General features: G+C 33.3%; 2 protein-coding genes across 3 annotated transcripts; one reads left to right on the top strand and one right to left on the bottom strand.

The window, feature by feature from the left end:
• Positions 1–1,394: 1,394 nt before the first annotated feature.
• Positions 1,395–19,226, top strand: LOC116291226 (uncharacterized). The gene is made up of 14 exons (XM_031698368.2): positions 1,395–1,693; positions 2,089–2,179; positions 2,338–2,423; positions 6,399–6,736; positions 7,136–7,192; positions 8,326–8,458; positions 9,926–10,029; positions 12,505–12,595; positions 12,994–13,043; positions 13,708–13,789; positions 14,106–14,243; positions 14,523–14,657; positions 15,062–15,142; positions 15,691–19,226. Exons 1-14 carry the CDS (start codon positions 1,475–1,477, stop codon positions 15,847–15,849), a joined length of 1,764 nt encoding a protein of 587 aa, XP_031554228.2. The 5' UTR covers positions 1,395–1,474; the 3' UTR covers positions 15,850–19,226.
• Positions 19,220–27,650, bottom strand: LOC116291230 (fringe glycosyltransferase). Of its 2 annotated transcripts, XM_089031652.1 has the most exons (12): positions 27,117–27,650; positions 26,563–26,787; positions 25,578–25,626; positions 24,277–24,319; positions 23,418–23,480; positions 23,028–23,149; positions 22,372–22,400; positions 22,070–22,152; positions 21,587–21,660; positions 21,160–21,254; positions 20,541–20,626; positions 19,220–19,843 (listed from the first exon to the last, which is right to left on the bottom strand). In XM_089031652.1, exons 2-12 carry the CDS (start codon positions 26,695–26,697, stop codon positions 19,753–19,755), a joined length of 870 nt encoding a protein of 289 aa, XP_088887778.1. In that variant the 5' UTR covers positions 26,698–26,787; positions 27,117–27,650; the 3' UTR covers positions 19,220–19,752. The 2 variants fall into 2 exon arrangements, with proteins under 2 accessions (XP_088887778.1, XP_088887777.1); XM_089031651.1 differs by having other exon boundaries at positions 22,372–22,398; positions 23,026–23,149; positions 26,563–27,650.
• Between the last annotated feature and the right edge of the window lie 243 nt (positions 27,651–27,893).

Raw genomic sequence — 27,893 nt, 5'->3', positions numbered from 1 at the left:
AACAACCTTTGATAGTCAAATCTACTCATAGCTAGCCATTTGTAAAAAAAAAAAGTCCAATAAATTATTTAAAATTTAATGTCAAAAAAATTATTCATGGTGCTTTTATATCACTGTAAGCAGCCAAATGTAACTGTGTCTAAGCCAGAGTTAAAATTTGGCTGCACACAGGCTACTCGAGAGGGAGAATGAATCCAGGACTATCAAATCTAGTTAGTAGAGGGGACTATCTCCATTTACTAAATATGATCGAATAAAGCAATGCAGATGTTTGGAATTAAAGCATATGGCTCAATCAGGTATTGGACACAGTTTAAATAATTCGATAGAAACAACAAAAGAACACAAGTTATATGATAGAACCAAGATAACAAAGAATACAATAGGTTTGTGTTAGTATGCAGAAGGACCCAAACATACAGTAAAAAACCTCCATGTTAATTTTTAAAAAATCATAATATTGACACAAGTTAAGCTGTCAGAATAATCCTGGATCATATTTTCTCGTAGATGAAATTTTAAAATTCAGATAATTTGATGGCTTTTTGATTTCTAAAAGTATTCTGCAAATAAGCAAAGTTTGTTTCTCTGATATTTTTGCTTAAAACCATCACAAGCAAGGATTGTGTGCTGTCTATGAAGATTGGTAATAATCCCTTTTTCATTAAATTAATTGAATCCATTTGGAAAGTAATCCTCAGCGTGCATGTTGATTAAAAGCAATCCCTGCCTTAGCCAATGAGAATTCTAACTTCCCTTTCTGTCTTGGCATATTTTGTAGCTCAGATTTTAGTTTGAATATGGTCTCCAAATCAAATAACTTCTTATAACATTATGAGTATACATATAATAACTTAAATTAAACATCAGAACCATTCAAACACTTCAGTATTTTAAGTAAATGCTTTATTTTAGAGAAATCAAAACAGTAGAAGGCTCATGAAAAGTTTATGACGACCTGAAAAAAAATGAATCCTTAACTATTCAAGTCTCCTTACTGTAAGTTAATGACGAAACAGCTTTCGACAAAATCAAAAGGGTTGAACCCTTCACAAAAGTTAAAAATAGGTACCCTATGGGTACGTGAGTCTACGCATTATATCCCAGTCCTCAACCCCTCCCCCTCCTCCCAATAAGATACTTTTCCTTATTTATATTTAGATTTACAACGACATGATGTGTTTAAGGGGTTCCTTTGTAGAACCACGAGGCACTTACACTTAAATATTTTATCTGAGTGAATGGATTTCAAATATCCTTTGAATATTTTTATTTGAATTCATAAATTTTTGTTTTGGATACTGGGGTTCCTGTGTACAGCCTTGTTGGAAACAGGAAACATGTCCTTGACGACCATCCCACGTGACCCATCAATCAAAGCCCGTAATGTTTAGGTCCTTCAAGTGAGTAAGCGAAGAGGAGAGAGCCAACTTTGCGGTTAATTGAACAATTCAAGACCCATGTATTTCTTAAAATGAGGCCTTTAACAAGCCAAATAATCACTCGTTCGACAACGATACTTGAAATTTGTGGTCTGGGGAAGGAAGGGTTTCTAAATGTCTTAGAAAGAATGGAGGCTATTGCGTCTAAATTGAAGCCAATCTTCGACGCATGCGATGAAAATGGCGATGGTTTTGTCAAGACACGGGATTTGATCAAGCTCTCTGGTCTGGGTAGCCAGCAATCTAATGAGGTAAAGAATCCGGTATCTTGAATCTTTATGAATCGTCTTAACAACTGCACTCGTATCTCTAGGGGTTACAGTAGATATATTGTTTTAACAAACGCCTGCAAACAAATAAATATGTTGGACACTCTTCTACGTTGAGGAAGAGTCGTTATAGTTATAGCTTACATCACTCCATTGTAGTATAGGCCTTAACACGAAGCATCTAACTTACGGTCACCTTAGTTGTACTAAGCTTTTGAGACATTTTGTATAAAAACCTCGTCGCTAAAGAGCGAATTTCTAACTCATAACAGCCCCTTTTATAACTCGACTACATTTATCGACCAAGTGTCCCTTTAACACCTCTAACTTCGATGTTCTTGCTTGAACTTTGAACAACTTTGTTGTCATTATTACAGGAAATCAAGACATTACTTCACAAGTTAGATCCCGATGGAGTAGGGAAGATAACATTCCAAGATTTCTGCCGCAGATTTCACGATTCTTTAGGTATTTAGCTATTAATCTGATCAGAAATACAAGCCCCATACCAAAGTAAAATCTTGACTGGAGTAGGATATCTAATGCATGCGCTTTACTTTTCAAAATGTTTTTCTCTTTCTGTTTGTTATAAAAACTCATTCGTATATTTATATCACTAATTGTAGGTGCCGATGGTGAGCATTTGACTTTTAACGAAGGAGAAAAAAGAGGTTCACAAGATTCAGACCAGTTGGAAGATAGTTGTTTTGAGGTACGTGTGCCCTTCTTCCTCTATCCCCGTCGAATATATTTTTATCTAATTCAAACTACTTTATTGATCCACTATAAAACCGGAAAATAAAAATTAGGCATTTGCCCGGCGTTATATAAAAGGAATTCAGGGAAAAGGATGTTTTCGACAGTCTTTACTAGTATTTTAATTTTTTTTATTTTAGAAGGAATTTGGATCTAACCACATTAAAATTTCCTAAAATAGGTCTTACGTTAATACTTTCGAACCATAATTCGAATTCCTTGGCGTAGAATCGAACTTAGAAACAATGATGGTCACCTATGTAAACAAAATTGACCATTTTCGCATATTTTATATCCTTTGGATAAATTTTTGTTTAATAGTTCGCCTAATACAAGTTGCAGCATGTTACTTGATACTGTATGTTGACATTAGATATTTCACAATAAATATAATATACTATTTACTAAATATAGTGTCATTAGTACAGAAGTCTGTTTCTAGAGCCAGTCATTTCCTTTAAATATTACAGAGAAATAGGTTGAAAGTGGATCGTGATTGTATGTCTTAAAAACACTTTCACCCACAGATACAATGTAAGCTGTTTTTAGTTGTGCATTGTGAAGGATAATCCTACCACAATCTACCTCCTGCAAATCCTTGTTCGTATTGCTCAAAGACACCAGTCATTGTTATAAAAAGTATAAAATTCTACCTTGCACGAAACTTATGTTATGTTTGCTAATCTTCAGACATCTCCTAAAAAGAATACTTTTCTTTTCAACTGGCGTTGCTCATTTTATGTGCATTCATTATTCTATTTATTTATTTTATGTTTCGATAAAAATTATTTGAACTCAACATTAAACGTTTTGAAGTTTTGAAGGTATCGAATTCCTTGGATTCAATATTATTTGATGTTTGAATGCACTATTTCCTGCATGAATGTTTTTAAAATATTTCTATTGTTATTTTGACATAATATTTGGCCAAGGTCTAGCTATTTTTTCTTTTTTTTTTTAAACTACTTCTTCCAGTACTAGTTCCTCCACATTTTGAATTCTTGTTGACCACTGATACTTGAAGAAATAAAGACTGTCAAGTGTCAAATTGGATAAAGTACCGCAGAAATATTTTTTTTCAAGAGCATGAGAACCCTTATATTCTTAATGTTGCATGACCATTCTAGCTATATTTACGTAAGTGAGCAGTCATGCCTCTCTAAATTCTAGCCCCTCGATGATTTATCCCTAAAATATTTCTTTGAAAAGACCCATCAATATCAACTGGACTTGATTTCTGACTTGAAAAACGTGATTAATTAGGGCTTGGGAAATGTTATCATTAACTTTTTATACTTAATAATATACGACGCTACACTTGAAAAGTACCTCCCATCTGATTTGAAATAACTGTCTATGTAAATATAGAATTCTTGATGTTTATGAATGAATATTATTTTGATGAGACAGCTGGAAATGAGCATTAGGTCTACGTGAATCTATGCATGAGTGAATACTAATATAATATGTCGTCGATAAACACTGCCGTTTGACATAGATAACACTATGGGGGAGTTTTAATAATTAGGACAGAAGAACCAAGAATTATCTAGAAGACCTGTAATTTGCTCTAGGTTATAGCTTTATCACTATAATGTTCTATCTCTTTCCAATGACTTGTCTAAATAATATGCAATAAAACTTCTAAATTTATTCAGTATAAAATAACTATATTTTACCACTGACAAAATGTCAATATTAATATCATATTATAAGTAGCTGGATATTTCTCTATAATTCTCATTGGTAAGATGTTAATTGAATATTCTTTTTACATTGAATTGCTTAAGGTAGGCTGACTACTTTGGTGAATAACAAAACAGAAAATTGAAAATTGAAACTTTTTTAAAATGAAATTTAATGCTGATTTCAAAAATGCAAAGAAAAATGGGGTGATGTCCCTAGCTTGTTCTTGAGATAATCACTCCTGAATGACATACGTTTGTCAATTCTTGAAGAAAAATAGCGAAAATCAAGCTCTGTGCAAAACAATCATAAAACTGAAACTAATGAAGAAACATGAGTAATTTTCTTCGAACACGTAACTTGCACTATATTTATAAAATACTGATAAAAGTCGTTTTAATAAACTATCGTAGACAATGGAAAAACTTTTTTTGTTCAAAACAAACAGAACGATTTTTTACATTGTGTCCATAAACAGAATCACTGTCTTGGCAGTCAATTTACTTAGCAAATACCCTGAGCCAGCCTGTAACTGCTCAGAACGAGTTACATGATTGCATTAAAAAACAATAGATTGGTCATCCAAACAATAGTACTAAACCTAACCTTACAAAAGCGGTACTGTACTTAGGGAGCAATGAAAATCTAGCTTTCGAGTGGTACTGGATTACTCGATACCCTAACCCTACTCAAAATAATTATGATAAAATACTCTACTCTACTTCAAAATTGCAGTTGTTTTTGCCATTCATATATATATTCAGAATAATCTCAAAAATTAGGGAAAAGAAGGTAGAACTTATATTTTTAATATCTGATTGGTTTAAATGATTCAAGTGACTAGCTAGGGTTAGAGGAATTCACACATTAAATTATAGAATTTATGCAGAGGCATGGGCATTACTTTGGTAATAACCTCCCTTGAAGTTTAATTGTGTTTTGCTATAGCTTTTCTATCTTCCCATTAACCTATTGTTTCAGTACTCAGCAGTATTCCCAGCATGATAATAATAATTATTATCATGCTGGGAATACTGCTGAGTATTGAAACAATAGGTAAATGGGAAGATTGTACTGTTATTATTGTACTGTTATGGGAAAATCAATTACATTAATGGAGCCACAGGAATTAATCACACCTTTGGAATCTTCTCCTTTACTCCTAGCCTTACTAATGCTGAGCATATATTTCATCAAACAAGGACTTTACAGCAAGAACTCTTACGTAAATTCTTATGTGAATTAATATTTTCCTAACTCTTCGTAATTGGCTTTCATATTGTATTTTCACATCTTAAATAGGGCCCTGAATAAAAATGTTCAACAAATAGTCAGCTGGTATTTTTACTAACTGTAGATAATAAAATTGGTCACCAACAGACAGATAAACATGATAAGAAAAAGTGCTGGGAACTTAAGTCTTAGATCAGCCCAGAGGTTCTTCCAGGGTTTTATCATTAGCCATGCCCTTACTTAAATCTACCAGCCAAAAAGTTGTTTCAGGTTTGATCTGTGAGTTAGCTGTACCCTGATGTAGATCAGCCCAGAGATTGTTTGAGGGTTCAATCAGTGAGTAAGCCATGCCCTGACTTAGATCAGCCCAGAAGTTGTTTCAGGGTTTGATCTGTGAGTTAGCCATGCCCTGACTTAGATCAACCCAGAGGTTGTTTCAGGTTTTGATCTGTGAGTTAGCCATGCCCTGACTAAGATCAGCCCAGAGGTTGTTTCAGGCTTTGATCTGTGAGTTAGCCATGCCCTGACTTAGATCAGCCCAGAGGTTGTTTCAGGATTTGATCTGTTAGTTAGCCATGCCCTGACTTAGATCAGCCCAGAGGTTGTTTCAGGCTTTGATCTGTTAGTTAGCCCTGCCCTGACTTAGATCAGACCAGAGGTTGTTTCAGGGTTTGATCTGTGAGTTAGCTATGCCCTGACTTAGACCAGCCCAGAGGTTGTTTCAGGGTTTGATCTGTGAGTTAGCCCTGCCCTGACTTAGACCAGCCCAGAGGTTGTTTCAGGGTTTGATCTGTGAGTTAGCCCTGCCCTGACTTTGATCAGCCTAGAGGTTGTTTCAGGGTTTGATCTTTGAGTTAGCCCTGCCCTGACTTAGACCAGCCCAGAGGTTGTTTCAGGGTTTGATCTGTGAGTTAGCCGTGCCCTGACTTACATGTAGATCAGCCAAGAGCTTGTTCCAGGGTATTGGTAAAAGTACTTGGTTTTTGATGTTATGGATTATTTCGTTTCATAGGCTGACAGTAGTTACAGTACAGCCTCAACTAATGACTACAATGGAGATGATGATGAAGCCTTCCAAGATGTTGATCCCAATAATTCAAGCTTTCGACGTAACCAAAAGCAATATTCTACATACCCACCACCCACTGAACCCAGAACCAAACATCGTTCACATCCACCTCGCCTGTGCATTGACAATTCCTTTTCTGACTGTACCAGTGAGTATCAAAGCGAAGAAGGATATGAAGGGTTTGGGGAGAGCTTAAGTGAAGAAAGTACACTCCAAGGCAGTCAGAATCTAAAGGAACTTACAACAGGACTTAGATGCCAACTTCATAAGTCATTTAGCAGGTATGTGGAAGTTCTTCAGAATGAGTTACAACTACTGATCAAAAATTCAAGGTCTTTGCAAAGCAACCTTTTAAAAGAATTTTTGTCTGTCTGTCTGTTTAACCTCTCAGTCTTACTGTTTAGTTTACTGTCTGTCTGCTTTCCTGCATACAGCTATTTAAAAAAAAGTTGAAAAGGGGGAATGGTAAATGGAGATTGGTGACTGCACAATCGAGAGGAACTTTGGGCATACATCATCCAGCAGTTTTTACCTAAACCTCATCATTGTTTGTGTTATTTCTTACTGTCCAATGCCTTTACCCTCTATCATTTTTATTGTTCTAGAAAGTTAAGTTTTGGGCTTGAACTCCCATTTATGAGATATTGTTGTTTACAATTTTTATAATATTGGTTGTACAGCAATAGTTTACCATACAGAAGAAGAATATCTGCTAATCATGCTGCACTATTATCAAGGTAATGTATTGTTTATAGAATAGAAATACTTACGCAAACCTAGCAGTAAAGTTGCAAGTTGACCATTGAAATTTTTTTTCTCTGCTTCCTGTCAAAATTACAAGTACAAAGATTCTTTTGCATCTATTACATATGTGAGGCTAAAACATGAAAATACAAAAGAAAACAGACTTTTCTCTGTGGAATCTGGGTGTACTTTTATGTAAGCATTGCATTCAAAATAATTTTGAGAGGGGTCCAATGTGCTGAACTGGGAGAGACCTAACTCAGTCAATAAGCATTTTATCATATGACCCTCACGAAAAGAAAAAGAATAAATAAAAGAAAGAAAGAAATAGTAAATAAACACTAAAAAAGAGAAAGCGCACAGATTTGAGCAGGGCGGTATGGATTCTTACAGCCCTACTCACTCAAAGCCGTATGGCCCTGCTCACGTCATTTTCTCGAAGGTTTTTCTAAGAGCAGCGCGCCTGGGCATATACGGGTCATATGATAAATTATAAATAATTATTATGTAACCACAGTACTTAGTATTATTTTGTACATGTATAAAACTTTTAAGACAATCAAACACACATTAATGTGTGCCACTAAAATATTGATTTATTTAGTTTTTTTCTTTATACATTGTGATCAATCCATTGTGATCTGTTGGTATAATTTAGAATTATGGTATTTTACTTTAGTGTTTTAGGATTTTTTTTCCTCTTTTTAATTTTTGTTGTTGCAATTTTCACATGCTGCCCTAAGTAGGTCAAGGGTCAATCAATGACAGGAAATAGAAATTGAAACTCAATAATGCAATGTTAGATTGGTGTTTAATTACATTAGTGCATAATTGTGCTTCTGGTTATAATCCTGGTGTTTGGTCGTTGTTTTGATCAATTTGATGGTTTTTCTTACCACAAGTTGGTGTTTCTCATATACCCAGATGGTATATATATTATACAACTGTGGCTATCCAACTTGATACTTAATCTACCATATATTGGTAAGAACTGAGAGACATTCCATTAATGTCTGAGAGCAGTTCTCATGCTCGTGTTTCAATTCTAATGCATAATTTGATCTAAACTAATCTTTGATAATAAAGGCTTGTAGTAATACTAAAAATTACTTCATGTCTTTTTCAGCCCACGAATACAATATCAATCTCTGTCAGCGAACGTAAGCCGGCGGAATAGCATGGAAGACATGTATAGCAGTGACGGAGGTGGTCCAATGTCTGATACTGAGGCTGGCAATAATTCTTTCTTATATAATGAGGTATTGATTATTGATCTCTTTTTTAATTGACATATTGTATTAAAATTTAATTGAATTTATCAATAGTTAAAGGATCTGCTATGGACTTATATATGGTTATGCAGCGATTCTTTGAGCTTGGGTGAATAGCTAGATCACTAGGGATTAGGGTTATGATGCAAAACGGCTCTTCATAATATATATTTTAAGTAGTTCATTTACTTAGTTTGGTTCATAACTTATCGTTAGGGTTTTCTTAAGTTCCTTTTTTTAATAGAACATATTATATTAAACTATGATTTAATCTATCAAATTATAATCAAACGATCTGCCATGGACATTGATATGGATATGCAATAGACCCTTTGAGCTTGGGTATCATTTTTTCCCCCATTTTAGATCACGTTATTCTTGAATAAGATTCGTCTTTTGAGTTATATCCATGTTCATGTGTCTTTTTCCCCATATTTAAACAAAAAAGTATTACTTTGGGGAATGTCAAGTGGTCTGGAATAGAAAAAACATCACATTATCTAAAACGGTCCATTTCAAAGTGTTAGGAAATGGAAGCAAGTGTTCCTCTTCAAATTGAAGGGTCTGGTGGTGGGAGGTTAAAGCTGAATAGCTAGATCACTAGGGATTAGTTTATGATGTAAAACGGCTCTTCATTATTATTAAGTAGTTTATTTACTTAGTTTGGTTTGTAACTTATCCTTTTCTACTAAACCTCTACTGGGGTACAAAAAGATCCAAATCCCATTTCCTAGCCTAGGTTTGAGCAAAATCCAGTTCTTAGTGAATTTTGAAAATATTGCATGTGAAATCCTTTGTTTCCCATTCCCAGTATTAACTCTAGTCCCACAGCTGTATTTCCCATTTTTCCAAAAAGTAGGATTAAAAGTAAATACCATTTTCTGTTCATTTTAGATTTACCCCTTAGACAAACATAGTCTTTTTGATGCCATTTATGTTTCTACTACCCAGGGCTTTTCACTTTTGTTAACAACATACACTCCTGGGTTTTTTTAATTCATCAGATTTATTATTAGTCTCTGTCAGTAAATGCTGTTTGAATGGCATTGAGGGGATGCTTCACATGGGACTCTAGGTCTCATTCATGTCCACCTTCTTGTATTTTTTTCCTTTAGTTGCTGTTCAATTATCTTTGTAGTTTTGAAATTTGAAGGCCAATGAATCTTTTGAAGGAAAGAAAGAAAGAAAGAAAGAAAGAAAGAAAGAGAGAAAGAAAGGAAGAGAGAGAGAAAGAAAGAAAGAGAGAGAGAAAGAAAGAAAGAAAGAAAGAGAGACGGAAAGGAAGAAAGAAAGAAAGAAAAAAAGAGAGAAAGAAAGAAAGAGGGAACAAAAGAAAGAAGCCAAAATTCAGACATCTAATAGTTGTAGAAACCTGAACAGTGCTCTATGGCTACAGCTTCAGTTTTTCTATTAAATATTACCTGAATTACTCTTTTTTTGTTCAATCTATTGCAGATAAGACGACTATCCTCCCAAGTATCAGTCCTTCTTGAAAATCATAAATTACAGACAAATAAACAACACAGATTCAAAGAAGATAATAATGATCTTAGTATGAGGTAAGAAAAAATAATAACAGTAATTTGTTAATAATTTTTTAACCTTAATTGTAATCTAATTAGGACGAACAATTAATATACTAAATACTGTATTTAGTATATTAATTGTTCATTCTAATGGCTTGTATATAATCTATGGTACACAGTATTTTTATTGTTCCCTAATCATAACGTAATGTGTAAAAGTGTGAGCATTTGCCATAAGCAGCTTTCAAGTTAGCCATAGTGTTCCAAATATTTGTTACTAGAAACTAACTTACCAGTTTATTATTAGTAGAATGCTAATTTAAGAGTAAAAATTTTAATTTTCCTAATATACTAATTACTAATACTACTAATTACTTTTTCCTACGCACACTTGCACACACACAAAACAATCTATATAAAGAAATTAATATAAAACAAATGATTGAGAATTTTTAAAAAAAAAATCATGTGGGGCAATTTCAATATAATAAATACTTTCCTCCCTAAAATGCCTCTTCTGCATAAAATTCAAAGTTTAACATAATATAAAATGTCACAATTAGAAAATTTATTTCATGAAGACAGGTTTTTAACCCGTGGAAACATGCAAACATACATGAAATAATACATTAAATAAATTTTATTTTCTACAAAAACTGTGTTGATGAATTAGCACTGAAGTGATCCCATAAAGTTGTAAGATTGGCATTATCATTAAAAGACCTGTTTGTTTACTCTAGATAGAGCTTTTTTAACATAAAAACAGGTTTATTCTTAGTCCATTTTAAGGATTAAATGTAAAGCCTAATTATTCATACATCATCATTCAACATCTGCCATCTCATTAACATAATACATCTAGCATCTTCTATGCTGGATGATCAAAGCCAATGTTTCTAGAAATGTTGAGGCAAAAATCCGTACTTCATTGTGTAAAAACATGCCGAGAACAAAACATTCGCTTCCGATAAGAATGAGTTAACTTAAACACAGGGATAGTGGGACTAAGGTAGGTAAAAAGTAAAGAAAATATCAGAATACTTGATTGTTTAAAATTATTATTCTGAGGATAAAAATTTTAGTCGTTTCAGATTTGGGGTACAGTTCCATTTAGTGCCTCCAGTGTAATAGACTTTTTTCTTCATTCTCAATAAGAATTTTAACTTTAAATCTGTTCTTATTAGTTTAAGAAAGATTGTATGAAATAATAATATTTTTAGGAAAAGCATTGAGAATGTCTTTGTTCCATAGTCGTGTGTTTTTATTCCTTCTTGCGTAGTTTCACTTTTGATAAGAAAAAAAACTATTTGGCATCAAAAGCTTGGTTTTGAAAAATAATATTTTAAATCTTTTCGATAACCAGACATAACCAAGTTTAATTCTTTAGATTAAAATGTTATTTACTGGGGAAGAACATCAAGCATCATTGATTTGATAACATGTAGTTTATACGCATGAAGTCAAAATGGCGATGCATCCTACTTAATATTGATGAAGTCTATTTTTAACTATGTTAGAAACCGTAAAATAGGACTTTTAAAATTTGTTTCTATAATGGAATTTTAACTTTCATAGTATCTAAAGTATTTATGAATGAGCAAAAACTATGATTAGTTTACTATAATTTTCACATAACCTCTTTTTTAAAAATTTGTAAACTATAAATATTTTTTATGAAAAAGACTGTGCATGATGTCATAGCATTTCAGACGTATCGATCTATAAACTGCTGATTTATTATGATAAATTTCTACATTGCTTGATTAATATTTTCTGTCCTTCTATCCTCTTTATTGCATGTAAGAAAATCAATTTTTTTATATCTCAAAGGTGATATTCAATAGTCTGCTGTCATAAGAAACTGTCATATGATGTCATGACATTAATGTAGATTATGTTTCATATCTTTGAAAATGTCAAATATTTCTTAGTCAGATCATATTACAAGTTACTCATCTTGAATCTAGTCAGACAAATCTGTTCTCATTCGCAAGGAAATTCCTGGGAATCAAGAGCTTCAACCTTTGGTTTCTGAGTGTTCTATGTATTATTCTTAGTATTCTTCTATTCTGATTACAGCATGCATGAAAAAATTTCTTTTACTATTATTGTGTTGAAAACATAGATGTTATGCGGAAAGAGTATGTCAAAGCTAGACACTACTAGGGCCCTGTTTACATTCTTTAACAATGTCACTAATATTCTGTTTTTCTTAATTAATGTTTGTTTTTGTTGACTAATTCACAACATTTTATTGTCAAGTATTACCAGCTTAATTTGTTGTAATAGATATAATTATGTCAGTGTTGAGAGAAGATTGATGTTATGTGTATGTGCAAGAATGGCTTGTGTGGGAGAACAAGATTGTGAGTTTTATAGCTTGTACACATCTTAATCTTATCATTATTAAATAAAACATAAGTTTTAAATTCCTATAAGTATAATTCTATAATTAACCCAATTCTATTTAATTAATTTTCTAATAAAATAATTTGTTTTTGCCATCAGAATTAATGCCCTTGAGGACCAACTAGAACGACAACACGAAAGCACTGGAGAAAAAGTCCAAGAAGAAAGTAGAAAATATAAATCTGCTCTTGTAAGTACTTTAATCAGTGATATTGCCAAAAATATAGGACTCTACGTGATGGTTTTGAATGTGCGCACACCAAACATTATTTTTATTTAAAATATTATGCCTGAGAATCATCCTTTACAGATTGATTTGATTAATTTAGAAACCAAGCAAATTAACACTACAGTGCGTACACAGTAAATGGTAAACATTTCAAGTTTTTTTCAGATTATCATTTCCAGTCAATTGGCTTAAGTTATGATTTTCAGTATATGTTTCTAAAAAGTGACAAAAACCTTGAAGTGTTCGTGGTTTTTCGTGTCCTAACTGTAACATATATATGTCATGCCAAAAAAATGATTTGAAGTTTTTGTGTAATTTTTCATACCAGTATTAAATTAACTGTGTTATTATTATTGCAGACTAAACTTGAAAAAGAAAATGAGGAATATTTAACTACTCTTACTTCAAAGTAAGTACTATGTTTACTAGACCTTTTATCTATTTAAATATTATCTATTTATTTGGAGACATGATGATTTCATATTTTACTTTTTGCCAAGTATTTAAGATTTTTCCCTTCCCAATTTTTTTTTAAACCTTTCTTCTTATTCTATGGACCATTTTTAATTAATTAAATTAATAATTTAATAAAATCTTTATCAGTTAACTTAATTTATCCACCCTAAATGCTCAGCAAGTTGGTTTTCAGACATGCTGTGCTTACAAAAAATACAATTATAACAGAAACAATAAATAAAAGCCAACTAGACAATTATGAAAATAATACTATATAATGCTAAGAAATATAAGGAATTTTAGGGGCTGCATAAGATGATAATTCAAGTGTCAGCACCCCAACCCCCCCCCCCCCCCCACACCCACCCATAAGTCCTACAGTATATTCATACTACTCTACTACTAGTGCTATATTTTCCAATTGATAGTACCCCCTTCTTTAGGTGCTCGAGTAGGTCCTTGGATTAGATGGTAGATTATTACACCTACAAACTGCTTGTACAGTAGGCTCTTTATTATTGCCAGCATTATTTTATGTACCATCTTAAAAAGATTAGTCGTAAATTATAATGGGAATAAATTGTTCATAAAAATGTTTTATTTATACTCATGAATAGGTTAAGACAAGCAGAAGAAGAGATTGATAAATTAAAAACCTTTGAACCAATGCTTCGGAAGGAGCTTGATGCATGTCAGGAGGTAGGAAAATTAAATATTTCAAAATAGGAGACAGACGCACAGACAGACATACAAAAGTTATTCAACTAGATGTAAAAAATGATTATAAAATATTACCATAATTGTTTTTCCTCACTACTGCCTCTGTAAAATTCAACATGGAAGTTGAGTGTCATAAAATTATAATGACTGCAGCGGTCATGCTTGCCGAGCAAACCTTGTAGAGAAGCACAGCCTTTATGGAGAGTGATGGTTGTAAGATTACTTTTTTAAAGCTATTTTCTTTTTAATTTTTAATGTTTTAACTTCCATGTTTTTTTATCTTTTTTTTTTCCAGGACAAAAGGAAATTGGCAAACCAAGTAGATCAGTTAGAAAATGCTTTACAATCTAAGACAGATGAAGTGGAAAATTTAAAGAAAAAATTAGAACTTCAAGCAGAAGTAGCATTGGAAGAAAGACATCGACATGAAGAGGTAAGCTCAAAGCTCTGAGCTTACTCGATTAACAAGTTCAGCTTTTGTGTGCAATGCAGTAAACCCTCGTAACTGGTTTTAAATCCAAGGAATGCAAATCAGTTTAATACATGTTTTTTAGTTATATAGTTTGTTCATAAATCATTTCACGAAGCCTTAGATTACAGATTGAACAATTTGCCTTCCAAAAAGTAGCACCCCTTGTTATGTCCCCCACTTCTAGCTGCCTATGATGTTGCCATGTTTGTTGATTATTTTCTGCAATTTATGGCTTTGCAGGAAGTACACACATTAACCAATCAACTGGTGGAATTGGAAAAATTTAATTCTGAAGCAAAAGTTAAATTAAAGGATGTTCTGGACCTTGAACATAAATCAACTGAGTTAGAAGAACGAGTACAACAGTTAACAAGGGTATGAAAAAAGAATGTTTTATAAATACTCATTTATTGTTAGCATTAATACTGGTCTTATATCATACCAGTTGAGAACATTACCACCAAAATATTATTTTATTACTCCGGCTTTCGAAGAAATGCCGGAGGTATAAATTGGGCTTCGTTATTTTTAAGCCTAAGTTATTCACACTAGCGTTGTAATCTCAATTGTAGTGTGAACCAAAAAATATGTAATCATAATCATAAGGATCTGACCAATTGAATTCAACTACGCTTATCACAATCATCATGATGATGAATATTTTGAAGCTGCCGGAAAATAACAAGAAGCAATGTCTAAATTTATTTCATAGAATTATTACATACTTATCCTTGTAAGCTAAATATTAATCAGGAGGTAATTGTGATTTTTCTCCCCAGGAAAACAACAACTTGAAGAGTGCCAAAGATGAGCTCAAGGTACAATTAGCTCAGAATGGAACATACGTTATGCATGAACAGGTAAAGTAATGCTGTCAAAACTGTTGCTGTTATTACAATTAGGATAAATTAATAAACATACATAGATAAGCTGACTCCGACGAAGGACTAACGTCCGAAACGTCAGTTCCTATTTCCACTACCGTGTAAAACTTATCAATCTACGATCATTGACTCCGATGAAGGACTAACGTCCGAAACGTCAGTTCCTATTTTCACTATGGTGTAAAACTTATCAATCTACGATAACTGTTTCATTAGAAACACCGACACAGTCCACGCTAGTGTTTACTAGCCATCATCTACAAACAGAATTACTTGAGACCACTCATCTAATCTGTAAAAATGTATACTGTTAAGACTGGTCCTCGTTCGCAGTCTCATTTCAGTACTCATTTAAAGTGTAGAATCTCTGTTAGGGAACCATCCTCTGTTTAATATTATTTAGCTGCTACTTGACAATTCCTAAGCTCCTAATCAATAAAGGTTTTACTGTAAATCTTGACATTGCCAGCTAATACACTATCATTCACCAACCATCTGTTTGTAAATTTAATGCTTTCTTTCAGACAAGATCCCTTGCAGATGAACTCCAATCAGCAAACAAAGACAAAGTAATTGATGCCCTTCGAGATCAAGAAGAAGAAAGCAGACGACTTCGTGGGTACCTCGACAGTTTGTTAATGATAATAATGGAACATAATCCAGCACTTTTAGAAATCACTTAGCTTGTAACTTTCCTTGCTGAAAGTTTTTAATTTGTGTATAGAAAAAATAAGTTCCTACACAATCAGCATTTTGTTTAAATTTGATCTTATTAGCAAGTGACACAGTGTTTTAAAATGGCTGTTCTTATCATGAGGGATTGTCACATGATGTATGATAGTAGCAGGCAGGGTATTCTCTCCATTTCCACAGAGGAAAAGGGATTTCCTGTCGTTCTCTGCTCAATGTTAACCTTACTCAGGAAACATTGATTAGAATAAGTCTTATACAGATGTGGTGAGAACTGCAACATTTTTGTTGGTAAAAAAGTGTCTTTTATATTATGAACATTATTTGACCAGATCTTGGGGAACTTACTTTTAATGAATCAATTTACATTCTGTTTATTTGATGATCACAGTAGGAAAAAAGTAAAAAAGTGGCTTTTATATCAACATTATGTGACCAGATCTTGGGGAACTTATTTTAATGATTTAACCAAAGTAGGGTTGATCAGATATTTCATTGTTGAACACGAACAAGTTCAGATAACATCATCTGGTACTTGACGTATATATGTTTTGGTTCTAGATCTTGGTGGTTTTTTATGATATTTTTTAATCAACCTGATTCTATGTTCGAAGGATTTCTTTACATCAGTTTAAATGTCTGACATGGCGTAATCAACATAACAAAGATTAAAACAAATGAGAAATCTTTTGTTGAAGGACACTGTTAAGACATCAAAATGCAATTGAATAATGAATTGGATGAGCAGATCATTCTGATTCTTGACTAAAGATAGTTGGTCAGAGTTTAAAAAATTCAAAAAATAATTAAGGTTTTGTTTAATTAAGCTCTTGCAATGGTTAATGAACCAGTAAATACAACTGGCTTAAACTTCAAGCAACAAGGTTGTATATTTTAGATAGGCTATGCTGGCAATAGTCGAGTTTCATCAGATACTAACCTAGATTGATTAGGATAAGCAACCTAGATATAAGAGAGAAATTCATAATAATTTGTTTTATCAACCATAGATTTAATAAATATGATCCGAGCTTTCAGCCTACTCATCCATCCTATGCCATTGCTTGATCGCGTTTTTCTTTGTCAATTGTAACGTTTTTTCATTTCCCTGAGGATGGCTGAGTAGGCTGAAAGCTCGGATCATATTTATTAAATCTACTGATCGATAAAACAAATTATTATGAATTTAACAACAATGAACAAGGAATTATTTGAAGAGAGAAATTGTCAATAAAAGAGATTTTTGGTAATGTGAAAAATATAGAATTTAGGGAAACGACATCAATACCTTGACAACACTTTTGTATGTTAAATTTCGTGTGGCTAAAAAATCAATAGATTTTCTATATTCAAGATTCTTATAATTATTTATAACATGGCAGAAGACAGAATAATACTGTTTGGACCCATGAATGATGTAAAGAGTATAGATCAAATAATAGTCTACTGAGTGTTAATGAAGAATGGTTGTTATTGGCATCTGATTTCTTGCATTGTGTAGTTCCAAAAATTATCCATACCCCCCTCATGGAGGAATTTTTTTAAGACACCCCCCTAACCTGGAAATTCCAATTTTCTTCCATACAAACTCTGTAATTTTTATTCTTTCTCGGACCCCCCTACTCTTCGCAAATTCCAAATTCCTCTGTGGGGTGGGTATGGATGATTTCTGGAACTACACATTTATGACAAAACCCAAGATAACTGCCAATGTGTTGCTGATCATGATCACAGGCCAAATTAGTTTTAGCTTAGTAATACCTCATTTCTGGCAAAGCAAAGATTTGATTCGACAAGTCCCAGTTCTGGCTGGACATTGTCAGGCGCATGGTCAGATGTCTGGCTATTACGTTAATTCCTGTTACGATATAGAGAACATAGTTACTGGATTCCAAAAATTAGTTGTTGGAAAGCTTCATGTTTCTTAAATCGAGACAAAAAGCAGCAGCTGCTCTCAGTGCTAAGGTACCCTGGCAGTGGACTGCAGAGTGGAACTTGTTCTCCTTCTGGCCTTCAGCACTTGAGTGGATATTTCTGACAGTGAAACATGCCTTTTCTATGTCAGAAACTCAACTCAACTTAATATTCTCAAGCAAAGAAACTGCCTAAAATGATTGCTTAATTTTTCACATCCCTGTGCAAGTTTTTTTGTCAAAACTACATGGGAAAAGAGAGAGGTTTTACTAGTTTATAATGAAGGTAGTAGAATTAAATTATGATCAGGAGATTATATTAAATGGCAAGTTGCACATACTTGATCCACTCTACATATTATAATAATCTTAAGTTTTAGGAATATCACTATGTAGCTATAAATTAATGAATGAATAGAGTTTATAATCCTGAAATGGAAAAAAATGATTCACAAATGCCTGCATCTAAAACTAATATAATTGCATACAGAGTAATTTAAAAGCAAACATTTCACAATTTCTGCCATAAATTACCAAGCTACTGTAATGAAAAAACCCTTTTTAAGTGAGAAAGTAACAAAATTTAAAGAAAAGATCCAAAATCTCCTTTAAATTTCTACTTTCTACAATGTTATTTTTTACTATGAATAGAATGATATATCATGAAATGTGATGTTTAACAATAGACCAGGGCCCAGTTGTATAAAGCTCTCTTAAGATAAAAAAGCTTAAAAAACACTCGAAAGTATTGTCTTAGTACAATGGACCTATTGTTTTGGAACAATACTTACGGAATGCTCTTATCTTAAGAGAGCTTTATGCAACCAGGAGGCCCAGGCTCTTAAGCTTGTGCACAATGTTTTCCCATTTTAAACTTGGTGTCATTCTCTTGCAGATAATTTTTTAAATTCATGTTTTCTAAACCCTTGCACAGCTGTTATTGCAATCCTGCTATTCAAACTTGGTATTTGCAAGCTATGTACTTACTGAAATTTAGTCCTTTCGCTGCAGTCAATCAAAAATAATCAGTCAGTATATACCTTTTATATGTTTGGCTGGCAGGCAGTGAAAAACTAATTTCATGACCTAAGTTCACAGAATATTTAAAATAATTGCAGTTAACGAAGAAATAATATTCCTGAGGACATGACACTTGGTCTGAAATGGGAAAACATTACCTCCAAGGTAAAGATTAACTTGCTTATGCATTTCTGTAAGGATAAAGATAGAGCTTTCACATTTAATTTCTATAAACTATAAGGAAAATGATCCCACTCTGTGCTAGAAAAGGGGTTTCATTTGATTATTTTTAAGTAGAATTTTCATTTTTCCATAATCTCAATTAATCAAGTATTTTTGATGTGTGTAAATAGAGTGTAAATAATGTTTGTATCTGACTATTTCAACGCCATGTAAAAATCTGCTTTGATAACAAAATAAAAATAATTAAAAATAAATTACATTTAGTATGATTATTATTGGACAACCTTTATTATATAGCTTAGAAAGTATGTGCACTACATTATTCATTGAGATAACATTTGGGCATTTTGAGAATATATATGAAATATATATTTGTACTGCTGTTGTAATGTATCAAATTGAGCTGATCCTTGCAGTATATGAAGCAACTTATGCAGCTGCAAATTGAAAGGCTCAGAAAAAATTCTGACTCTTGAACCGGATTTATATCCATGCCCTGGCAATTCCGGTGCCATGCTCTAACCACCGAGCTACTTTGTACAAAGTCTTATATGAGACTTCAAGGACACATAGGTGGGTTTATCGGCCAAATAATTCATTATTATTAACGATATTTAATAATTCATTATTATTATTGATATTTACTGTGCTTTATGTTGCATCAGTATAATTTTTTGAATGATTTAAAAATTGGAACTGTAAGAAGCTTTAAAGTTAAGAATATATATAACATTAATTTTATTTAAAAAAATAAATATATGAGTATTTTATTGAATTTCTTTATCCATTATTTTTTAATCCTCTTTGTCTGTTCTGGTTGCCTGGACACCAGCTGGTATGAGGATATAGATAGCAGTGGAGTGACATAAATCTGGAAAAAAAACTTATTTTGTTAGCCAAATATTAGAATTAGACAAGCTTCATGTAAATGATTGCCCATTACTATACCCTGTTGTGAATTTTTTTCCAATTAGCATGTAGCAATGACAACAACAATAGATAAACAACAAAAAATGGAATCCCTGTTTTACAAGAGTCAGTAAAGACATGCAAGTCATGGCACCCAGAGAAAACTACCCAGGCTTATTGTTACCCCAGATTAAACCATCATGGCGTTTGTAGTGTTTGATAAATACTGCTTGCTGGTTACTAGTCCAGAACTGGACCTGCTTTTCACAATACTCCCATTTCAAGTTCGCCTTTGCTCAGTCTTAGCCTCAATTGCATACAAATGTGTTCTTTTCATTTATTAAGTCCATTGTATAGTAAGAAATGTGGGTTGTGTGTACTACAGGTATGATATGTGTTGATTAAAATGCCATGGGTGGTTGAATAGCTGAATATTTTAAGCACAGACTAGACTAAGGCTGAGCAAAGAGACCTCAAAACAGGAGTGTTGTGTTTATTGTTTTAGGCATGCAATCCTAGTTTAGTACAAAATTCTGTATACTTATTGTGAGCATATTTCAATCCCATGCATCGTTGCATACCCATGTGCATTAATTTGGATCAGAATTAACACTATAAACAGTAAAAAAAGTGAGTCCAGTTCTGGACTAGGTAGTTACCTGCTGGCATCCTCACGAATACTGAATGGTCCATCAATCTGGATGTGGTTTCTCATTCCACCCAAAATCCCATGACTAAAAGACACCTGTGAAACATCAATCAGACAAATGCAGTTACAAGGCAAACTTGCTACCAGAAATGTATGTTTATGGGTTTTGTGGGCTTACTAACAATCTAACAAGTTTATTTATAATAATGATGATGATGATGATGATGACGACAATGATGATGATGAAATGGAATGTCATTAAAGTGACTTTTTATTTCATTCTGCTGCCACTGCACTGTAAGGGTTGAATGTAAATAGACGAAACCGAATAGACCCACACACCCAACAACCAAGCGAAAAACTAAGTGACTAGTGGTGGTTTAAATAATTGCTTGTCAAATGAACCCTTTACCTCAAGCGTAATGTTTTCCCATTTCAGACTACCTGTCATTCCCTTGAGAATTCGATTCTTTGTTTGAGCTGTATCCATATTCATGTGTCTTCTTATGAGCAACCATCAAACAAAGAAACTATGCTCTAAGGAATGGAACATGGTATATGAAATAGAAAAACATTATACACAAGGTAAAGAAATCTACAAAAGTTTACTTGTCCCATTTCTCCTTTACCTGGTCATGAAATGTATGTTCTGGGATATATCCCAACCATTCAAGATGAGAATGGAATAAATGAATTTCTTTTAGTTTTACATTTAACAGATATTCTGGAAAAGAAAAGCGAATAGTATAATCAGTCAGTAACTTCTCTATATAACAGTCTCAAAAACAGTTTTTCATATTTAACAAGGAATGCAGAGTACCCAAGGGCTTAGATAATAATATGAATATGAAATTATAAATAGCAGACTATCTAGTATGCATCAAAATAAAAGTTGACGGATGGATTAAAATATTAGCAATTAATGTTACCAAGTGTGTATGTTTGTGGGTGGGGAGGGGGTTGTCAGTCAACCCCCAGGGCTAACTAGATAATTTTTAGAAGTTGTTTTTAGCCATGAGAATACTGCACTTGTAGGAATACTGCATGTTCACTTACCACTTATAAATCCAATGACACAGTCATCTGGTACACCAATACGAGAACAAGTGTCAGGGAAAGCTTTTTCACCACTAAAACAAAATGACATTATTAGTAATTATTAGAGGAAGTAGGGAAGAGGAGAATGAGATATTGGTTGCTACTTATATCCAGGTGATTTGGAATCAAGATGCACAATTTTGATGCATTTTTTGTAACAGTAACAATTTTCCAAGTATTTTCTATTATGATCTCTTGTCATGAAAAATATTCTTAACCAAAAAATGACAAAATGTGCTATATTTTCTGAAATATTTTTGGTGAGATTCTTCACTGATTGTTAATCATCAGGGCTGAGAAAGAAGCAAATTAAAATCACCTGGCAGGTAGTAATTTTATTTATGACTTTATGAGTACCTCACTGCATGTGTGAGCGTCTTTTTTAAATAGTTTTAATTAACAGTACTTCATCAAGCCTGCAGACAACTGAGTAATGAATACCTGAAGTACGGAACCATTAGAGAAACAAGTCTACGGCTTAGACAAACACCTGCCCCTCCAGTAGCGAACCAGAATCTTACTTCCTAATTGAAAAATAAAGAGAAATTAAGTCAGTGGGGGTGTCTATCTACATTTTCATTAACTCAATGACTGCTCATTAATTAAAACCAGTTTACCCAAGACCATCATCAATGACATACAAATAAATATAAGTTAAAAAAGCTGCATAATACCACTTTTCCAAAAGCCAATAAATTTAACACAAGTTAGAATAGTTTATAGTTACTGGATTTACGACATACCTTGCCATTATCTTTTTTATCCCAAATCTAGAAAAATAATGAAAGTGTATTTTAGTCACTTGTTTATATTTCAAAATGAATAAAAATTGAAATACATTTAAGCAGCCATATCAAATTGGATTTTAGTAAATGGCATTTCCAGAGTGGTTTTTTATCCATACCTTACTCTATATTTGTATCATATACCAAACTAAGCCTGAGATCAAGGTCGAGCTCAAGCCTGGGTCTCATTATCTTGTGAGATGCAGCATATTAGCAGCACTCACCATCTATGCTTCCCTAATCAAATGACACAAAGCTTGATTATCAATCAGCAGTTGCCCCATTTCTGATAGGTGATCAGAGCACTCTAATAGTCATGTTATATCAGGGTATTCAGAGAATGCTATGGTAACTGAACAACATTTTCCAGCTTAAACTACCTCCTATTTGCCGTTCCAAGGTTAAGGAAAAAACTAGGTCAAGTTGGCATAGGGGACATATTTCCAGGATGGCGTCTAATGTGTCCTCTCAAAAAGCACCAAAATTCACTGCAATGTCGACTCAACCCAGTGTTTTTCTCAACCTTGCAATAGCTAATTATTTTAAAACTTGATGAAAACCCTGCAACATTCACATGAGCTTCTTATTCTTAAAGCTTAAGAAATATTTACCGTTCATCTGGCTTGCGGTGCTAGTTTTCCCCAGGTAATTAGGCTTGGAATGATCATGCTTCTGTAGTAACTTTACAAGTGCAGGGAAATTAACATAGTTGTCGTCATCAAAGTGACAAAACCATCTGCACAAAAAAAAAATTGATCACGAATAACTAATCAATTAAACTATACATTCGAAAGGAAAACAATCTTTAGTATAAAATTAATGCACAAGACAAACAACAACAAGAAATATGCTGAAAATTTTCTGGGATCAGAATTTTAAATTCTGAGATATTCTAGCTAATTTGTTGAGCTTGTGGGACATAGCAACGGTAACTAAGGGGTGTTGAAACCATTAACATGTCATTAAATAATTATTTTAACAAAGCTAATGGATGAATGGCTTACCTTCTTGTAGTTTTTTCCCAAAAGAAATTCAGTTCATATGCCATTTTACAACACAAAGCAGATCTATAATTAGATGGTATTGGTTGTGTTAATTATCATTTTGGGGTAAGTAAGTAAGAGGCTAGGTAAATACCTAATAATAATGATAATAATAATAATAATGGTTTATTCCAGCTTTTCTACAGAGTAGCTATAAGTCTGGATACTAAACTAAGAGACTAAATACTACCCGGGGGGGGGGAATCCGGGAAAAAAGTACCGGGGATGCTCGTCGTATCTCTTAGGGGTAAAAAATCGCGATTTGGTATCTTTTAGGGTGTTAAATGCGAACTTTTGAAAATCAGCATTTTCTGGTATCTCTTAGGGTGTCGGAAAATGAGAGATATATCCTAGGCGCTTTTTATGTAAAATTTAATATTATTTGTTGTGGTATGTCTTAGGGGTTAAAAAAATCATTCAGCCACGCCCTTTTTTAAAGACTTCTGGTATCTTTTAGGGGTCTTTTTGAAAATTTCCGACAAGCATCCCCGGTACTTTTTTCCCGGAGTCCCCCCCCCGGGAAATACTACTACTACTACCTAAAAACAGAAGTGTTAGGAGTAGCACAACATGCAGTTTGCTTCGATCTTAAGACTTTTCGAGTGTTCTGCCAATCCCCAAGTGCTTATAACTTTACACAGCACAGCAAGCAGATTTTTTATTTCTTTTTTAAAATACAAATTACAATAATCGTTATTTTAGATAGGAATGATGCAACTGAAAGTGAGCGCACTTGCTGTGTACTCTCATAAAGCAAGTGCTCACAACCAATCAAAAATCAAAATTTATAACAGTTATTTTATAAATAGCAATATCATACCTCTGATGTCCTTCTTTACACTGAGTATTAACCAGATGACCTCCTGGAAAACAAGTAATGGATGCCTGAATTAATGTAACCATTTATACATTGCTGTCCCCTGGGGAGGATCCAGGATTTTTGGTCAAGAGAGGGGGTTCATTTTACATAATTTCAAACATGTTAAACAATAAGGAACATTATTATAATGTAAATTGTGCAGTTCTAGAAAATATGCATTCCCCCCACCCCCCCCCCCCCAAGGAATTTGGATTTTCTGAGGGGTAGGGGTCAGAGAAGGAACAAAATTACAGAGTTTGCAGGGTAGAAGATTGGAATTTCTGGGGTGGTGGTCTTAAAAAATTTCTGAAACTACACATTAAAAAAAGGTAAAAAGGTAAAGGTAATTTATTTTACTTCGATAACACAGGGAGTGGTTGCCCAATTCTCCCGAGCCAAGGGTTCATGTTAAATGCGCTCGAAGGTGCGCCCTCTATCCCCTCTTACTATCAGTGCTCCTTTTTACGGGTATTTAAAGCTAATTAAAGCTACACAGAACAGAGAGAAGTCGAAACAGACGTGGAGTTCCTGAGGAACATTACGCATTAAACCTATGTAAGAATTTAGGAGTTTTAGAACGGAACTCTACAAATATATGTTAAATAAATCATAATTATAAATAGTATCTTTTCTCAATAGTTTAGTGTATATTTAAATTTTGTAGTTTAGATATTTATATTAGCTTCACATATTTTTGTATTTTTATATTTCTTGATGACCCAATGTAAGATTAGCTTTGCTAAATTGGTTTTTTATCATCATTAAATAAAGTTTTTTATTATTATTATTATTATTATTATTATTATTATTATTATTATTATTATTATAATTCCTTCTGGGGCGGGAGTGGGGGAAGGTTATAGGAATTCTGTACACCCCCTGGATCTGACATGATGGAGAAAACAGAACAGAAAGGCAAAAGGGACTTAAAATGGAAATTTACAAAATAAGAATTTGTTACAGGCAAATAAAATTCAAAAATTGACCATTATATGAACTTCACCTTTAAAAAAAATTAACATCAAAGCTATCTTGACTGAAAACCTTCATTAACTTGCTTAAGGCATTAAACACTATCATTATTCCATCATTAATATGAATATTAACATAATCAATATAATTAGATATATGCATGCTCCCTTAAATATCATACTATTTATTTAGGACCTTTTAAACTCCATAACTAATGATTGTATATGCATAACAACTGTAGATGACAAAAACCTTTAGCTGCCATAGTAACTTAATGATAATGTACTTACCCAAGCTTTGATTCAACGATGAGTCATTAGCATCAGTAAAAAAATAAGTCTTGAGAAGAAAACAAAAAAGGAGATATTCATGAAAGTGTGTCACTTATAGGGGGGTGAGGTTAGGGATCTAAGAATCATAGAGTTCAAAATGAAAAGCAGCTAGTTTTTACTTTTTTATCAAAGACAATTTACTGTATCAACAACAATACTATAACAACAACAAGAATGGCAACACTATCATCATCATACTGTTAGCAACAACAGTGTATACAAACAACCATACTATAACCACAACGACAATGGCAACACTATCATCATTATACTGTTAACAACAACAACAACAGTGTATACAAACAACCATACTATAACAGCAACAACAATGGCAACACCTTCACCATCATACTGTTAACAACAACAGTGTATACAAACAACCATACTATAACAGCAAGGACAATGGCAACACCTTCACCATCATACTGTTAACAACATCTACAGTGTTAACAACAAAATTTGTTATTCAATAACTGCAACAGCAATGGCAACACCAACATCTTACAACAAAAACAACAACAAACAATATTGTCAAAGACATCCACCACCACCATACAACAACAATGACAACAACATCATTGACAACACCACCACCACTATACAACAACAACAATATTTTCCAAGAACATCACCGCTGCCATACAACAACAACAACATTGTCCTAGAACGCTATACTACAACAGCAACACCACTATCACCACCATTCAACACCAATATCAACAACAACAACAACAACAGCATTGCCAACACCACCCCTACTATACAACAACAATATTTTCCAAGAACATCACCGCTGCCATACAACAACAACATTGTCCATATAAGACCGCTATACTACAACAGCAACACCACTATCATCACCATTCAACACCAATATCAACAACAACAACAACAGCAAAACATGTATCTATCTTTAACCTTTTATAATGTTACATTTATTTACCTGTTGTTTAGCAGTAGTCCACCATGTCTTTATTATTTCTTGTACTCTGGTATCATGGTAATTTTTAGTTGTCTTCACAGATATAAATATGTCTTCTGGCTCAGTGGGACGTTGTTTTGATTTCTCTACAAACATTACTTTATTCGCCACGTCATCTGTCTGTGGTGAGCTTAATACCAGTTTTTTTCTGACATTCTGTGGTTTAACTTCTGAAGTTCTCGCATTCTGCACAGGCGTGTGAAATAATTCTGTATTATCGACTTTGAGCTTCTCAAGTTTTCTCGAGATAATTTTTTGACTATTTCCGGTTTGTGAAGTTAAATCATCAGATTGAATTTGAGATTCGAGATTTTTTTTAGTTCCAAGATTTCTTAGCTTTCCCTCTACAGGAGAACTATGAAGATTTTGTTGTTTAAGTCTCTGAGATAAAAATTTTCTCGGAACGCTTTCAAATTCACTGAACAGCATAGCGTACAAAATAATTTGTCCGAACAAAACGATAAATATCCATGTAAGCAAAATTCGGCATTTTTTTCTTTCCAAGAGCATCATACCTCTTTGATTATAAAGTCCTGAGCGCTTCCACTGGTCTTCAAGGGTCAATAAATGGTCATAATGAAGAGATTTTCTAATTAGAATCGGATTATTTGAAGAAAATTAACGACGAAGACGAAGCCAAAGCCTTGAACTTCTTGAACGAAACACGATCTTGAGCTTGACCAGAAAATATCCCTCGAGTAAGATCTTTGCCAGCTTTAAACTCCTTATTTCTTGTCTTGTCAGGAATCGTTAATCTTCGGTCACAAAAATATGAGTTTCTTATTAATGGTGTATAAATAATGCCGTGATGAATGATCGATCTGTGCCCTGTATCAACAACACGAAATTATCTAATTCTTTGGACTTCAAATTCGGTAGCATAGCAACTCGTTATCAGTGTTCATAGATATTGGACTTCTAAGGCTTTCCCAAACTCATTTTATGCATTGAAAGCCATATTTAGACACAGAAGGATAAATATAGTCTTGGACATCAGCTGTAGAAATAGCAAGGTTCGCTAAACACTTGAGATTTTTGGCGCCCTTGGTTCTCTTTGCAGGTGGTGTATACAAACCCGTGCACGTCCCGTGGATTCCCGCGTGTAAAAAGGAATTTGCGCGGGAAAACATGACCAAATTTGACAAACTTTATTGTCTTTATTTTTAAGATTTCATAAAATATATCAATTTGACTAAAAAAATTTGGCTTAAACCTATGCATAAAATTCTTCAAGTGTAAAATTCAAATTGTAAAAATTCATTATAAACTTTACTTGGTTCGCGGGACAGTAC

The sequence above is a fragment of the Actinia tenebrosa genome, unplaced genomic scaffold (assembly GCF_029948245.1).
Source record: "Actinia tenebrosa isolate PJP-AT-01 unplaced genomic scaffold, QUT_ActTen_1.0 PGA_scaffold17__23_contigs__length_9995812, whole genome shotgun sequence".
NCBI classification, from domain to species: domain Eukaryota; kingdom Metazoa; phylum Cnidaria; class Anthozoa; order Actiniaria; family Actiniidae; genus Actinia; species Actinia tenebrosa.
Note: the sequence above shows the minus strand (reverse complement) of the source record. Positions and strands in the feature narration are given on the sequence as shown.

Coding starts and splice junctions, on each gene's coding strand:
- LOC116291226 (XM_031698368.2), top strand. CDS start 1,475: ATGAGGCCTTTAACAAGCCAAATAATCACTCGTTCGACAACGATACTT. Junction 14,244..14,522: donor AAAGACATCGACATGAAGAG/GTAAGCTCAAAG, acceptor ATGGCTTTGCAG/GAAGTACACACATTAACCAA. Junction 15,143..15,690: donor CATACGTTATGCATGAACAG/GTAAAGTAATGC, acceptor GCTTTCTTTCAG/ACAAGATCCCTTGCAGATGA.
- LOC116291230 (XM_089031651.1), bottom strand. CDS start 27,114: ATGATGCTCTTGGAAAGAAAAAAATGCCGAATTTTGCTTACATGGATA. Junction 23,481..24,276: donor TGTAAAGAAGGACATCAGAG/GTATGATATTGC, acceptor ATCTAATTATAG/ATCTGCTTTGTGTTGTAAAA. Junction 19,844..20,540: donor ATTCGTGAGGATGCCAGCAG/GTAACTACCTAG, acceptor TTTTTTTTCCAG/ATTTATGTCACTCCACTGCT.